Source organism: Felis catus, chromosome A1, assembly GCF_018350175.1.
Source record: "Felis catus isolate Fca126 chromosome A1, F.catus_Fca126_mat1.0, whole genome shotgun sequence".
Classification (NCBI taxonomy): domain Eukaryota; kingdom Metazoa; phylum Chordata; class Mammalia; order Carnivora; family Felidae; genus Felis; species Felis catus.
Window position 1 is genome coordinate 239,226,709 of NC_058368.1, and position 17,090 is coordinate 239,243,798.

Sequence of the window (17,090 nt, forward strand, 5' to 3'; positions counted from 1 at the left end):
ACCTGTGATTTTAATCCCACACCTACTGCTCACGAGAAACCTCACTCACCACCTCTAACTCATCCCCTACTCCCTCACTCTGACTCTGGATTCGAATGAAGGGAAGGGAGTAGGGCAGACTTGAGTTGTAACTCAGATGCTTCCAGCCTATTACTCATCTATGAACGTAATCTCCAGTCACCTCACCTAAGGACAGGCCAAAAAAGTCAAGAACCAAAAAGCTCTGGGTGAACTACAAACCCTCGAAGGTACTTGTTGTAAAGAGAATACAATTTACAAGGCTGCAGCAAAAGTAACAAGAGATCATACGGTAAAATAAATTATAAGCTGGGAAAAACAATGATATTACATCTATGGCTGTCTACTATGGAGGGATCAGTAAGTTATCAGTAACTACTCATCACTATGGAGTGAAAAGTGAAAGCTGAAAGGTGGCCGAGCCCCCTGCCCTCTGGCAGCATCTACTCAAGGGAAGTGCAGCCTGCACGACAACACAGTGCCTTCTGAGGAAAACGGTCTTCTCTGAGCTCGCAAGGGCACCTGTATCATTCCCGCCCTCTTTCCCACTGTGGAAGGGTCCTGGTTTGGTCACCTGCCCCTTGTAGTTGGTGGGAATGCCGCCCATGTTATAATGCACGGTGGGAAGGACGGGGATGGGCTCCTTGGTGACATCTACACCTGCGAAGATCATGGCCGTCTCTGAAATGCCAGGCAGCCGTATGGCCAGCTGCTCTGGGGGCAGGTGGTGCAACTGCAGGTAGACGTGATCTTTTTCAGGGCCACAGCCTCTGGTGGAAAAGGACATCACGGTGTGAGGCAAAAAACGGCAATTATAGAAAATGTGAGACTGCGAGTTTCACATTTTTTTATGCTGTACAAAATTTCCCTTCACTTGTGGCCATCCATTCTTCACATCTCCTCTGAGCACCTGCTCTGTGACAGGGTAGACTGAATGTGGTAGGACACAGCCAGAACATGGACAGACTTCCAGCCCTCACTGAGCTCATACTCTAGTCTTAGGAAGTCACAATTAGCTGTTTTCCTTGGTAAATGCATTAGAAAGTCCTTTTAATGCAAACACTCCAAATATAAAATCTCTAGAAGTTATAACATCAAAGATACAAGAAAGATCACCATCGTAAGGCAGCACTGGCACTCAAGAGCCTGCACAGTGAAGGTCTCGAATGCATGTGGGTCCCCAAACAGCATCGAAGGCCCATATGCTAACTTAGGTTGTGGGCATGTGTGTCTTGCTCCCCCACACAGAGTGTCTGTCTCTATCATAACACTCATATACACAATTGATGTTCCACAGATTTGAGAGAAACTGAAGTCAAACCAGCTTAACTTCCCAAAATGTAGGTTTTTAGAGGGATATCATAAATTGACAAACAACCATCAGAGGGGAGGAGAGGCAGCCTACGCAGAGTTGGGTGGGGTAGGTGAGTTGCTAAAACTCACACAGAAGCCACACCAGCCCATGTGCACATGTAGACATGAATAGCAGCCACCCAAGAGAAAGGAGGGTGTGCATGTGTGTGTCTGCACTCAGACACCTTTGGATAGAATGACACAGACCTTCCTTCACGTATTTCCAGAGTCATGGACCGAGACACGACGTCTCTGGATGCCAGGTCCTTTGCAACCGGGGCATATCGCTCCATGAATCTTTCGCCTTGACTGTTAATGAGAATGCCTCCCTCTCCACGGCACCCTTCTGTAATGAGACAACCGGCACCATATATACCTGCAAAGAACCCAATTAATTAGATGATTATAACCTAACAATTGCTAGGTCAATATTTCAAATGCAAATTTTTTTCCAATACATTTCTGGGGGTGGAAAGGAAAAGGGTATGCAAGGGGCATGATGCTCACAACAGAATGAGACAAAGGACAGGTTAAGTAAGGAATAGTAGGAAGTTTTGACAACAAAAAGCACCAATGAAGCAGCAGTGAGGAGAAAGGGCAGCTAATGTAGTAACAACACAGCTTGGCTGAATATTCCAATTCCAACAGCTTTTCAGCTTTCAGCACAACCAAGCATGAGTTAAATATCTCAGGTTTTGTTTTAATTGTAGAATGTTCTTTTGTAGGATGAAATTGTGACTAGGTAAGAAAAACCAGCTTGGAAAATTCGTATCTAAAAATTGGTTAATGGGGCGCCTGGGTGGCTTAGTCGGCTGAGTGTCTGACTTTGGCTCAGGTCATGATCTCACGGTCTATGGGTTTGAGCCTCGCATTGGGCTCTGTGCCGACAGCTCAGAGCCTGGAGCCTGCTTTGGATTCTGTGTCTCCCTCTCTCTGCCCCTCCCCCACTCATGCTCTGTCTCTTTCTGTCTCTTGAAAATAAAAATAAAAACTTAAAATAAATAAATAAACAAATAAAAACTGGTTAACAGCAGCAATAATTACCACCGTTCAGACTTATACTGTACTTGCTGTATACAACACTAAGTTTTGTAACAACCCCAGGAAATATCCCTATTTTCAGAGAGAGCAATGATAGCTTAGGAACTTGTCAGTGTTCTGCAGCTGGGAAGGCAGAGCCAAATGTACACCTGGCAACTAGGCAGGTCTGTTGCCCTTAATCTCACTGTCCCTTCAATAAGGAATGCCAAGCACCTGAATTTTAACAAGGAGACAAACACCTATGTCAATGTCACCTGAAAGTTAAAACTGTCATTACCACACCAGAAGAGTTTTCTTGCTTTAAGAACAAGAAAGCAGAGGCACCTGAGTGGCTCAGTTGGTTAAGCATCTGACTTCAGTTCAGGTCATGTCCTCACGGTTGGTGAGGTTGAGCCCCAGTCAGGCTCTGTGCTGACAGCTCAGGGCCTGGAGCCTGCTTCAGATTCTGTGTCTCTCTCTGGGCCCCTCCCCTGCTCACACTGTCTCTTTCTCTCAAAAATAAACAAACTTTTAAAAGAAAAAAAAAAAAAAAAAAGAACAAGAATTTCCTGGAGCACCTGGGTGGCTCAGTCGATTGTGTTTTGACTCTTGATTTTGGCTCAGGTCATGATCTCACAGTTTGGGAGACAGAGCCCCAAGTCAGGTTCCATGCTGACAGGACGGAGCCTGCTTGGGATTCTCTCTCTCCTGGTCTCTCTGTTCCTCTCCCGCTCACATGTTCTCTCTCAAAATAAATAAGTAAACTTTAAAACAAAACAAAAAACCCCAAAACCAGTATTAAAAAACTACCTAAAACGTTTTTTACTTTTTATCCCTGCCAGGGATCAGAAAAAATATACTGACAGAGCAAAGAGAAAACCCAGGTCTGGTTCTTTAGCATGGTGGGAGGCTACTTCCACAAAGTGTGGTGTCCCCTCAGTTGACAGGTCAGAAAAGCAACTAGAAACAAAGTCCAGAATGAGACTTGCCTGTCCCAAGAGGCAGATCTCTCTCTCCAATTCATATCTGAATAACGAACTCTCTCAATTCTGCACCTGCAGCCTAGACCTCCCGTCTGAACTCCACATTTACACACTCAACTGTCTGAGGACGCGAGATGAGCTCAATGTGCCCACAACTGGCACCATAGTCATTAACATCTCAGGGGGGCCGCATCTGCCATAGCTCGTCCCGACTTTATACTCTACTGGACAGCCTGATGTTTTCCCTGTAACACTGGAATCTGCCCATGCCACAACTCTGATCAACAGCTCTCGGGACATTCACTCAGGAAACACTGATGAGGTCCTACTATGTGCCAGGCACTGTGAACTGCAGCACCTGTCCCCACCTCCGGGAGCTGACAATCGAGTTGGGGAGAGGGACACTGAACAGTCTTTACATAAAGCTCCAGCTTTACTACTGGAGCAGGTATCGCCAAGGCAAGGTGGTGGCCTAAACTGCCTCGGGAGAAATGGAAAAAACTTCCTTGAGCAAATGACAAGCTGGGCTCTGAGAATGTGCTAGTGTGTGGGACTACAGAGGGGCATCGAGAGGTATGAGAGTCCTGACCCCATGAAAGTGGTCCCGTCCTACCTGTGGGGTGAAACTGAACGAACTCCAAGTCCTGGCAGGGAAGGCCTGCCCTGGTGACCATGGCGGTGCCGTCACCGGTGCTGGTGTGGGCAGATGTGCAGCTGAAGTAGGTGCGCCCGTAGCCTCTGGAAAACAGAAGGGCCAGCAGAGAGAAAGCAGTGACACATGGTGTCCCGTCAGGATCGCCTTTCTAGTGGCACCAGAGCGGACAGAGCAGCCCGCAGCACCGTGACAGGTGCTGTCTGCACGCGCTACCCTGGGCAACTGGGGTGGGAGCCTGGGAGACGGAGGAGGCACTCTCGTTTATACTTCAAGGCACTTTCATGCTATCTGAACGACCTCCCTGAGAAGCGTGTGCTGCTTTAATGCTGAAATTTTTGCTTTTTATGGACTCACTCTTGTAAAGGGTTAAAATAACGGACTGACAATGTAAGAAATGTAATTTAGTTTCATCATGTGAATAAACAGCACTTATCTACACCAGAAATCAGTATAAACACAGTGTCCACTAAAGCAAAAGACAGGTTAAGCCAGGAAGTATCACGTGACTCTCCAGACCCGTTTCCTCAAGGGTCCTCTCAGGTGCAAACTGAAGACAGATACTTCCTCACCCACCTGAGGCAGGTGCTAGGATTGTCCCCTTTGGAGACATGGAACTGAGACTGGCAAAGCTTATTATGCTCCTGGGTTAGGTCACTGCCTCCATTTTTTTTTTTTTTTAAAGAAACTCGGAGACCCAACTTTCCTACAGAAAAACTAAATACAAGTTAGACTCCTACCCAGTAGCTACAACAGTGTTCTTTGCTCTTATGCGATGGATGGACCCGTCTTCTATGCACAGCGCAATAACACCACGACATTCTCCATTTTCCATCAGGAGATCCAAGGCAAAATACTCTACAAAATAGCTGGTATCATATCGCAGAGACTAAAAAACATGAAAGAAAAAAGAATCCCACAGTTTCAATTGCATTAGGGTGTTAAACTAACATTTCAGCAACACTGCTCATATGAACAAGTCAAGGGCTCTGATGTGGTGTGTAACAAATGGACAGGGTAAACCCTGGGTTGCAAAAGAAGCCACAGAGTTTACTTGCATCAACCATAGTGCTGATGCTGTTGTGGATCAACACGAAAGGTACCCTGCTCTCAGCTGTATGATCAGATCAGACCGTAAGAAGGACATACACATGTCATGCATGTCTGAGAAGATGCTGTAGCTGCTCAGTAAACATGAAGGGCTCTCACAAAACCACCAGCTCCCCAACATGACACAGTATGCTGCAGGATGGGCAAATCCTGTCACACGTGTGTCAATGCACTCAGCCGAAGCTGCCACCAGGGTCCTAACATTTGCAAATCAAGAATCTGTCCCCATTTGAGAGCAAGAATTCAGAATACTGATTATTATGAATCAGAGTTATTCCAAATATTGATTACTTGGCTATGCCAAAGTAGGCCCTGATTATCCAGTAACTACTGTCCCCCAAACCTTAGTCCAGTTTGAACACTTAAGTATTAAATCAATTAGTTCAGGAACTCAGAGGTGCTGAGTCCTAAAATACTTGCTCTGTTCTTATACTTTCGGTATGGCAGATCAATTTAATTTTCTAAAATAGACACTTTCAAATTAACAATTAACAAGTATACATCCTGCCATGTTAGTCTGCTGTTTATTAAGCAACCCCAGGGCTGACATGCTGACCTTCTGACCTGTCCCAGAGTGGCCTGTTTCCAGCTCATCACCACATGCCTGGCCTGACCAGACCATGTCCTGTCACCCCATGCACCCAGGGTGGCCTCACCCTTCCATACAACGTGTGCAGCAGCGAGTGGCCAGTGCGGTCAGCCACACAGCAGCACCGATGGGCCTGCCCGCCTTTCCCAAACTTGAGGCTCTGTCCACCAAAAGCACGCTGGTAGATCCTCCCATCTTCAGTTCTGCTGAATGGCATGCCATAATTCTCCAGCTGTGAAATATGAAAACAAACACCTAGGACCTTGAAGGAATCGGGATATTCATCGCTAATTTACACTAAACAATTTCAACATAAACCTGTAAACCCAAACCAATACGTTCTATGAAAATTTCAACACTTCAGGAAAAGAGAAAAAACTTTGTTATTAAATGAACTGAATGGTTAATGATAGGAAAGATTTCCCTTGTTACATCAACGTTACCATTCCTTGGGCTGACCACATTTACCTCGACCTCTTTTCTACCAGAAACAGACCATGCAAGGACAGTACCTCTACCACGGAAGCAGGGGCCTGCTCTGTCATGTAGTGGATGGCATCCTGGTCCCCCAGCCAGTCGGAGCCTTTCACAGTGTCGTAGAAGTGCCACCTCCAGTTGTCCTCCTCCATGTTCCCCAGAGCAGCATTGATCCCTCCCTGTAAACACAGGGCAGACTTACAAGCTACGAAAGGGAACCCTGGACCTTCCAGGCCCATCCCCCTTCCACCCACTGCCCAAAACTGGATTCAGAGAAAGCCAACTAATTTTGACAACAACGGCATGTGAGGGACCTGACTGCAGTCCGGTTGGTTACAGGACCGTCCTGAGCAGGGAGAGGCATGACAGATGCCAAATCTTACCTCCCTCAGCCTCAGTGCCCTTACCCATGAAGGGACATGAAGCTGAACTCGAGAGCCATCTGGAGGGTTAAGTGCGGTTTTATGTGCAATGCTCGTCACCTCCAAACCTGGCACATAAAAGGTACTGAGCAAATCTATCTGGGATAATTTTATGACAAAATGTTCCCAGTGGCATTTATGGACATGTGTTAAAGAAGTACTTACGGTCAAGGAATAAACTCTAAACTCAGAGTCACATTCTCTACCGTGTCTGTCTCTCAGAGTCACAGAAAATGGCAGTACAGGGACAAATGTAACACTCACACTTTTCCTCCGCCACTTAAAACCGGATTACTCATCTCTTTTTGAGAAGGAAAGGCACATTTTCTGACTTCCCTCTTTTTTGCAAATGTTCCTCAATCAAGATTCTGAGTCAAGCAGACCCATGCAGGAATTCTTTCCCCGCTTGGTGCTGCTGTGCCTCAGTTTCCCATTATGTTTCAGTTATCAAGAAAAGAGTCACCAGCACAAAGCCAGGAACCCTAACAAGACAAGCAGCAAAAATCACAAGTTATTTCCTCCTCCTTCTCCGACCCCACCGATTGTAAACCCAAACACAGTCCTAGTAAAAACTGTTAAGTACCAGAGTAGTAGCAGAAAAGAGAAACCTAGTTTAAAATAACACTAAATACTTGGCCCAGTGCACATGTCCATGCTATTATTTTATTGCTACTATTAGTAAGAATCAGGGCCACAGACAGCTGGTCTTCCAGGAGTCCCAAGAAATACAATTTTGTTTTTCTAAAGTAATCTCAAGGCGCCTCAGTGGCTCAGTCGGTTGAGTGTCCAACTTGATCTCAGCTCAGGTCTTGATCTCAGGGTCGAGAGTTCAAGCCCCATGCTGGGCTTCATGCTGGGCACAGAGCCTACTCAAAGAAAAATAAAAAGCAATCTCTATACCCAACCCAGGGCTCTAATTCACGACTCTGAGATCAAGAGTTGCACGCTCTACTGACTGAGCCAGCCATGTGCCCCCCCGCCAGGAGTACACTTTAGACTTGCCCAGTCCCCACCTGTCTTATCCCCCCAATTAAACCTTACTTTCTCCAACCAGCATTCAAGTTAAGCTACCCATTTCTAACTTTTTATTGTTTTAATATTGCACTATCTGAATATACTATTATTTCTCATTATTTAGACTTATGTTTACATCCATTTTTCCTTTTAGACACAATGTAATCTTCAAAAGTATGTATCATTTATTTTTCAGTTTATAACACATAGTTTTAGAACAAAGTATCTGTGTAGCAAAGTGCCTGAAGAATGTTGCTGCATGCTGAATACAGGCTACAACAGAAATTAGGGTGGCTTTTACTAGTTCCTGGAAAGTTACCCCACACTCTGCTATCTCTATGAGGAAATACGTTCCAAATACTGGAAAAAACAGTTCAATTCATTCCAGTTTTGGAATACTACCTGTATACAACCTGCGTACCACCTACGGTGTGCCAGGAAAGAAAGCAAAATTATAAAATCACTGTGTACTTTTTCATCTTACTTTTATCCTCTTCCCTAAATTTTGAGCATTTAAAGGCCAATGTTCTTCTGTCCTGCACATTCATGCCACCAGCAAAGCTCATCATCATCATACTTAACGAGGCCCACGCCAAGGATGCAGCAGGGCCAAAAGAATCAGTCCAGACACAGGCTCATTTTAGACTGGGAAAGTACAGTGACGACAAACTATGATGGGGGCCAGAGGATTAGGTGCGTGCTCAGAGAAGACCTGAGTGTCACTGGAGCAGCAGAGCGATAAGAGGCCCTAGGAGTGACTCCTGCAGTGGGGGTGGAGGCAGTGTGGGAACACACTCCCAAGGCGAGTAAGCCAGGTGGGTGCAAGGAGCAGAAAGAGACAGGAACATGGCTGGCGTGCAGTGAGAAGGCCTGTGGCAGAAGACTGAGCACTGCTGTGCAGGCGCCAAAACCATTAAGGGGGCCCCTTTCTCTTACCTGGGCCGCAACGGTGTGTGATCTCGTAGGAAAGAGCTTTGTGACGCAGGCCGTGTTAAACCCTGCCTCGGAAAGGCCAAACGCAGCTCGCAAGCCTGCCCCTCCAGCGCCTACCACCACCGCGTCAAATTCATGGTCCACTACCGGGTATTGCGTAGAAATCTGGAAAGGAACAATTCACCTGTCAACCACCCATTTACCTATGCCACACATTGGGACGGTGGGTGCGGTGCAAGAGCTCAGACCAAATGGAAGGAGCGATGAAAGAGCAACCACAGCAGAGGGGCCTCCACCCTGTGCCAGGACCCAGAGCGTGTGGCTGGCACACCCCACACCGACAGGACCGAAACACAGACCCGACGAAGAGGGAGCACGCATCCTAGCACCTGGGACACCCACCATGAAGTGAAATGTTGAAAACAAGAGGTACGGCCTCAAAGCAGGGAACCGTGGAAGCAAAGGAAAGCAACGACACAAATAAAAATATTAGTTCTAAATACGGCTTTCCTACTCCATTATCCTTTCTGTTCATCCTTTTCTGTTGACAGCCATATAGTCATACACATGCTTGTGTGAACCTAAGCTCATAATGCAGTATATAGATCATGATTCTCCACCTGTGGTCAGCAAGTTTCTCAAGAAAAGGTTAATTTTTTTTTTAATGTTTATTTATTTCTTGAAGGAGAGAGAGAGACAGAGTGCAAGCCGGGGAGGGACAGAGAGAGAGAGGGAGACACAGAATCGAAAGCTGTCAGCACAGAGCCTGATGCGGGGCTCCAACTCCCAAACCGCGAGATCATGAACTGAGCTGAAGTCGGATGCTTAACCGACTGAGCCGCCCAGATGCCCCAGTATGTTGTTTTAATTAGGTAGGCACAGTCCGATTCATCTGGGCGACTGCCTCAGCACTGAGGACCACCCCCCGGTTTCAGGACCATGTTTGTGTTGGACTGAGAAGGTGCCAACTAGTATTCAGTAACTATTGTGAGCTTGTGAGAAAAGAATTTGTAAACAAATTTTAGTGCCTTCAGCAGAGGACAGAACAGACCCAGTAAACACCAAGAGCCTACACACAAGTGGCTTCAGGGTCCTGTGTCATCTGTCACAATGAATAATGTTCAGTGGTCACTGGTATTTTATTATTTTGCTGCTTTAAATTTTAATCTGGTTTATAGATACTTAAGAACCATAAGCAAAAAATGTTAGTAACTATGCTTACATTTGTACTACAGTTAAGTGCTATACACTAAAAATAATTAGAGCATTATTGGAACCAGAATGTTTTCCTTTAAATAAGACCTGTGTATTACTCCAATATATTGAAGACTGGCATAGATCATTATTCCTCTAAGACAAGCATATCATTTATAAGGGAACAAAAAGCTGTAAACTTACTGAATCTGAAACTTTAGCTGAAGACCTCTTATTCCCATCAATAGTGAAGTGAAAACCGCAGGTGCCTGCCTGCCATGTCGCGGGCCACTGCTGAGACAGAGATGGAGAGATGGAGAGCACTTAAGTGTCTTAGAAGAATAACAAATCATCAAAATTTCCCAAGTCATTAACCTTTTTATGTATCCAGCTGCTCCTTCACCTAGACAGCTCACCTGGGGTCCTCTACTTAACCCTGAAGGGTAGAGGCGGACTAAGGACCCAGGGCAGGCCCAAGTGGCAAGGAGTTGGCACTCCAAGAAAAGCTCTTCTAGATGAAGCTTGTCTCCAAGCAGGACACTCACAGACTCAGCAGGAAATGAAAAGGACACAATGTCACGTTCATTTCTTAATTTATGGTTTTTAGTGGACAATGGGAAACCCATCTATTTTGTGAAAGTGGTAGTTTACAATGAAGCACTTTTACTGGATCCATCATGACCCTCTTCACACTATAGCACCACACGTCTGCAAGGTTTTGTGGTTCACTGGAAAAGGCCTGGGACAGTGTATTGGGAGATCCATCTTCTACAAGAGGCTCTACTGCTTACCCTGACACTGGGTACCAGTGGACCAACCCTTCACTGTGAATGTGAAGACTCCAGGCCTAGAGATGCTCCTGCTTCACCACTCTTCACACCTGCGCTGGGCTGTAGCCACATCCCCTCTCCTCTGTCATACTCCAGGGTGCTGTTCCGTCTGAACACTTGTCCCTGGCTAATCTCTACAACTCTCCAAGTTTTGGCTTAAATGTTCCACCCTATGAACATTTACTCAAGAAAATTGGTATTAATGACATCACAGCCCAGCCTGAGAGGCCATCTTCTTTATATGAAAACCAACTTATAAGGCATGTCTTTCTGTTCTATGACTGCATTTTAGAGGGCTACTGATAAAATGAAGTCTTAGCAATTTCATGAACAGTTTTAGGAATTAAGTATGTTTAACAATGACAAAGGGGATATGAGAGATGTCTTCGAGTATTCTGCAGTTTGGAAGAGATGCTATTTATTCTGTGGGGTAAAAAAATTATTCTGTAGGACAAACAAGTGGAGAATTCAGGGAGGAGAATTTGGCAAAATACAAAATGAACTCTGAGTGGTTTTGAACAGAAGGACTTTCTTTGAAGATTAAAGGCCTCAGGCCAGGCTGGAGGGCTGGCCGCTTGCAAATGGAGCAGGTGGCTCCAACCTCTAGACTTTCTTTAGCATTTAGGGGCACCTGAGTGGCTCAGTCAGTTAAGCAACTGACTCTTGGTTTTGGCTCAGGTCATGATCTCACAGTTCATGAGTTCTAGGCCTGCATCTGGGCTCTGTGCTGACAGTGCAGAGCCTGCTTGGGATGCTCACTCTCTCCCTCTCTCTTTCTGCCCCTCCCCACCTCTCTCTCTCAAGAATAACTTAAAAATATTTTTTTAGACTTTCTTAAGCACTGAGACCAAATGATGCCTGCCACAAATAGTTGACTTTATGCTAACAGTTCCAATTGCAAAGAAGTTTCTTGAATTTCTAAGTAGATCTGAACTGATAAATGCAATATTCTTGAATTCTCCAATTTCAACTTTAAGTATATATGTATTTTTTAATGTTTATTTATTTTTGAAAAAGAGAGAGCACAAGACAGGGAGGGGTAGAGAGAGAGGGAGACACAGAATCTGAAGCAGACTCCAGGCTCTTAGCTGTCAGCACAGAACCCAACACAGGGCTCGAACTCATGGACCACAAGACCATGATGTGGGCTAAAGTCAGATGCTTAAGCGACCAAGCCACCCAAGCGCCCCTAAGTACTTTTGTTTTTATTGACATAAGTCAACTTTTTGTCCAGTAAACGAATTAAAAAACTTAAAAAGAATATTCTTCTGCTTTAGTATAATTTTTAAATGGTAAAAATCACATCTTAACAAAGAATCAAGTCAGCAAAATACAAATGTTCACGAAATTTTAATAAAGTACAAGATAAAGGTAATAGTTCCAAAAAAGAACAATACATTTTACAATACCAAATTGAAATCAAAATAGAAACAGAGAGCCTGTCCCAGCCCCACCACCAACCAAGTGGGAAGGCAAGCCAAGAACACCACGCAACTATCCCACCTCATCTCCCTCAGAGCGACCTACTGGCTCCACAGCACATCTCTGAGTAATGAAGAAAACCTGAAATTGTTTGGGAATTCCAACAATCCAAATGGCCACGTGCACAATTATAAAGTTGTGGTGACAGTACATGGAGAGATTGATCCTATTATAGGAATAGTTATGAAAGTGACTGACCTCAAAGAGTATATGGAGGAGGCAATTATGGAGCCCCTTGATCATAAGAATCTGCATTTGAACATTCCGTACTTTGCAGATGTTGTAAGCATGACAGAAAAAGTAGCTGTATATACTTGGGAAAACCTCCAGAAATTTCTTCCTCTGGGAGTTCTTTTTAAAAGTATATGGGGGTGCCTGGGTGGCTCAGTCAGATAAGCATCTGACTTCGGCTCAGGTCATGATATCACGGTTCATGGGTTCAAGCCCTGCATCAGGCTCTGTGCTGACAGCTCAGAGCCTGGAGCCTGCTTAGGATTCTGTGCCTCCCTCTCTCTCTGTCCCTCCCCCGTTTGCACTGGATCTGTCTCTCAAAAATAAAACAAACATTAAAAATAAGATTAAAAAAATAAAAGTATATTAAATTGACTATAATATTGTAGTCTATAAAGGAAGATAGCTTTTAGGGGTTAATACTGCAGAAAGATTAATTTCTTTCCATATTTGAAAAAAAGGTCTTTATCTCCTTGGACTGTTAAGAAGTCATCACATAATTGTTACACCTCCAAGTGTGCTCTGGAGTGCCTGATTTATTGAAATCATTGTGTGTAAGACCCATTGTGAATTCTAAACGATTTTAAAATCAAACTTGTAAAACAACCTAAGTACCATTTAGAGTCTTTTATCTATAGATTAAAAATCCCTTCATTTTCAGTAAAATGTTGTGATGTGGAATAGAAAGGTAAAACAAATGAATTTTTGTTTTTCCATTAGCTCGTATTTAGTATTCATCTTTCTTCTTGGTATAATACGAATGGTCAAAAATGTTTTTAAGACTTATAGTAGGTGAAACCTAAAAAAAAAAACAAAACAAAACCAAAAACAGGACCACACAATCCAGAAACACAGATGAGAGACACTTCTTCCTTAATTACATCTTGGGTGTGCTAAAGGCACAAGTTTATCCAGTGAAAGTGAGACACACAAATCCCCACAAGCGATTCGTTGTAGGTGGATGTACGAGGATTGATGGAAATAGTGCTTTGGTGCACGTGCAGTTTTGCATAACTTGTTAAAGTATGAAATGCTAATGAGGAACAGCACATTCATTGAACATTTGTTGGAATATGAGTAAACTATTTATTATGTATATTTGTCTATGTTTCCAGATTTTATGGCCACCTGAACAATTTTAATTCAGAAAACTGAAGAATAATCACATATTAAATCCTATAAAAATAATCAACATGAAAAGGACATATTATACTACTGTAAAGCATCTTTTATATAGTTTTTCCTAATCGATCCCATTTTTGTTCTGATCATTAAACTTACCTGCTTAAGTTGAACTGTAAAAAAGTAAAATAGTAACAGTGAGATTCCCTAAGTATTTATTTCTTCTTTCTAGGATGTTCACGTTAAATAAAGATAGACACACACGGCCATCTCAAACACTGGCAGCTGTTAAAATGAAATCGTTAACAAATTATCATACTATCTCCCTGTGGAAAATAGAATACTAGCTTTTTATCTAAATTGGATTTGAGGAGCAATTTTAGAATCTGGAGAGCCCAAAATTAACCCAATTTGTCTATAAATAAAACTATTTAACATTTTTTGAAGTAAAACTATCAAACATTTTCCAACAGGGAAACGTAAAGAAGCGTGAGGAAATCTGCCTTGGAGGCAGAATTAAAAGAAACAGAGCTTTTAATGACATGAAAGCACAAGTGAATGACTTAAATGGTAAAAGGGAGAAAACTGAAGAGAAGGGCAGAGATACTGAAACCCTTAATCTAGCGAAGTACAGGTCCCCATCTGATAGCGTTCACCTATGAATTGCAGACAAGAAACTATTTGTAAGTACAATCTGTATAATAAGAAAAGCAGCCCATAAAGGCTCTGAAAGTGCCTTGGAAGGCCATGGGAAGAACTGAGGATGGGGGAAGATGGTTTAAGCGAACTGAGTCCTCATTCAGAGCCACAAGTCAAAGTCCAAAATGGATGAACATAAGCCTGCACATTAGCTAGAGACATGGAGGTAAACACCAGCGGCCAATAACAGAAACAATTCAGAAGTGATTTCACTGGGGAACAGGTCTGAGGTTAGGAGAGGGTCTCAATCCTTTTCATTTATAAAGCCTCTGTATTCCTTGACTTTTTTTTTTATAACTATGTGTAATTATTTTCACTAGAAGTTTAAAGGTTTTTAAAACAGGGATGCTTAGAATACAATTCACAAGATTATCGAGCACAGGCTGTAGGTGTAGGTCCTGGCTAGAATGATCACCACACCAGGGCGTCACAGGCTACCTCCCAGAACCCTCATGAAAGAGAAATGGAGTCTATCCAGGGACTGAACTCTGGTCTGCCTGGCTGGCACCAGATTCAGTACATTCCCCCTAGGTAAGGAGCCTTAGGAAAAATCTCTGGGACTCCAAAATAAGATGCATATCCAGGTTACATATCAAAACCAAGCCACAATTTTTCCAGTGAACCAGGAAAAACATCCCACAGAATGCAGAAATGAATGCCACAGCGGTATAATTACCCCAAAAAGGAAAACAAAAAAGGTTACCACAATGGCCTAAATAATGTAATTCTAGATACATCATTAAACCAAATTCAAAACAATACATTCAAAGAAAAGAAACTGACTTACTCTAGAACAGTACTTTGGATATCCATCCATTTGAAAAATCTCATCTGAAGCAATTAACCAGCAACTATTTAAGGACCTTGCTTTTACTTTTCCTTTCAATACACCAGAACAGTCTGCAAATTATGTCAGTGCATTAAGATAACTAAAAATGAAACCAACGCAAAATAGGTTTGATGATTTTGCAACTTGAAAGCAGCTGTAAATATAAACTGCCTTGGAAACACCAGAGAATTGAACAAAATGAAATCAAGAAAAATTCTCTGTGGATTTTATTCAAATTACCCTCATCATCTACTCTCCGTGCACATTTCTCAGTTGGTGATCATACATTTCGTTGTTGTTGTTCTAAGTTGATGCTTTTGTTTTTGCCAATCTTAAATTCCACTACATATATTGCTTGGGGCAGAATTAATTTCCACAGGAAAAGCTATCTTCATCAAGGTAAAAAGAAGGGTAAATGCTGGCAGCTAATAGTTGATTCAACCAAGATAACTTCCAATCAAGCCAACACAAAAGTACAGGTTTACACACTCTGACCAGTGGTGCTCAGAATCTTATTCTCACTTGCTAGAATTCTCAGAGCTAGAATTCTAGTCCAGTTTACATAAAGGACAACAAGGTCATAAACAAAGGGCAGGCAGGGGGTCAAGGGAGTTCCACAGACTGGAGGGGTCTTAGTCTGCACAAGAACGCTGGGGTGACCGAGGACACACATGTTTAGCTCTTCTCCCAGCACCACCAGTTACTGGTCACTGCACTTAACAAGCAGGAGGCACTAAGAAGTCTGCTCACGTTTGCCGAAGAGTACCCCACTGCCCATCCAGCTTGTGGACTTAGAGCCCAAGATGGGTGGGGCGTGGAGAGTGGGGACCTCTGCTCAGGAAGCATCAACCACAGCAGCACGAGAAAGCATTGAAAACGTTCTCTGGCATTGGCAGGATGGCAGAGTTAACCTTCTCACATTTAACTTAATTTTTAGTATCTGTATTTCAAAATGGAGAAAATTGCAGGTATAATTACAGGCATAACTCCAGTCAATACTGTTGAATGCCTCGGTTCCCACTGGGATTTTCACTCTGTAATTACATTACTAAGTAGGTGGGCAGGCGGATCATATAAAAGAACCCAAACAACAACCCCTCCAAGTTTAGTGTGCTGAAATAAAACCTGAAAAGGTAGATCCTGAAGACGTAACTGTAAGGAGTACATGTGACACAATCCGGTAAGTAAGGGCTCCAGAGGCACAACCCTGACGGTCATCCACGACTGACCGGAGTCCGGGCAGACAACGCACGGGAAATCAGACTTCCCGGCGCCGTCGCCCGAACGTGGTCTGCGGTCAGCGCTGACGTTCTTCGCCTGGTTTTCTAATGTGCGCAAAAGGCCACCATACAAAACCCAAAATGAAGGTGCAAAAGTTGCCAGATCCCGGTGTGAAACACGGGTCTTCGCTTTCCCCGAAGAAGCGCGGTTTTGCAAACAGTTGCCAGGCAAGCGCCAGCGCCGGTGTCAGACGTGCCTCCCACCTACCCTGCCTAGGAAGGGAGGGCCGAGCCCGGCCGGGTCCTCGGGGCTGCTGGCACCCGACGGACCGTCCCCAGGGCGATCGGCACAGCGCCCGGCCGGCGCGCGCCTGCGGTTGCCGGCCCGCCTCCGCCGGAGATCTAAGGGCGCTTTTGGATTCAGAGGCCCGGGGCACCCACGGGCCGCCACCTGTCAGGGTGACCTCGGGCAAACACGCCTCCCCACGCGCCGAAGGCTGGGGCGGGGGCGACCTTAGTACTCTGGGGAAGGGTCCCCGGGGACGGCAAGCGGGGTCATGACCTTCACCGGGACGCGACTCGCTGGCTTCAGAAGGAGTCCCGCGGCCCTCCGGGTCGGCCCCACCCCTTCGGGCGGCCTCCTCACCGCATCCTCCCCCAGACCCTCGCGACCCCGTCCCGGTCCGGCGCCGGGGGGACTCGGCGTCCGCTCCGCCCCGTGGGAAGTCCTGCCCCTCCTCGGCTCCCCGCGCCCTGCCCGCCCCACGGCGCCGACTCACCGCCCTAGTCAGTGCCAGGCGCCGGGCGCCCAGCAGCCGCGACACCACCCGGACCCCCGACATGTCTGCCTTACACGGTGCTGTCCCACCAACCCCCGCGCCAGACCGCGCCTGCGCACCTAGTAGCGCCCAG

At 45.0% G+C, this 17,090-nt stretch overlaps 1 protein-coding gene across 2 annotated transcripts in view; it reads right to left on the minus strand.

Moving 5' to 3' along the window:
- SDHA (succinate dehydrogenase complex flavoprotein subunit A) overlaps window positions 1-17,089 on the minus strand; it is a 30,022-nt gene extending 12,933 nt beyond the window's left edge. The window contains exons 1-9 of one of the 2 annotated variants that reach the window (XM_023240036.2): window positions 16,958-17,089; window positions 9,970-10,059; window positions 8,575-8,736; window positions 6,238-6,381; window positions 5,793-5,957; window positions 4,767-4,915; window positions 3,988-4,112; window positions 1,579-1,747; window positions 593-788 (exon numbers count right to left, since the gene is read on the minus strand). In XM_023240036.2, the coding sequence (XP_023095804.1) occupies window positions 593-788; window positions 1,579-1,747; window positions 3,988-4,112; window positions 4,767-4,915; window positions 5,793-5,957; window positions 6,238-6,381; window positions 8,575-8,736; window positions 9,970-10,059; window positions 16,958-17,020 (1,263 nt within the window). In that variant the 5' untranslated portion in view covers window positions 17,021-17,089. The remainder of the gene's footprint in view (window positions 1-592; window positions 789-1,578; window positions 1,748-3,987; window positions 4,113-4,766; window positions 4,916-5,792; window positions 5,958-6,237; window positions 6,382-8,574; window positions 8,737-9,969; window positions 10,060-16,957) is intronic. The other variant, XM_023240041.2, reaches the window with a different exon arrangement.
- Between the last annotated feature and the right edge of the window lies 1 nt (window position 17,090).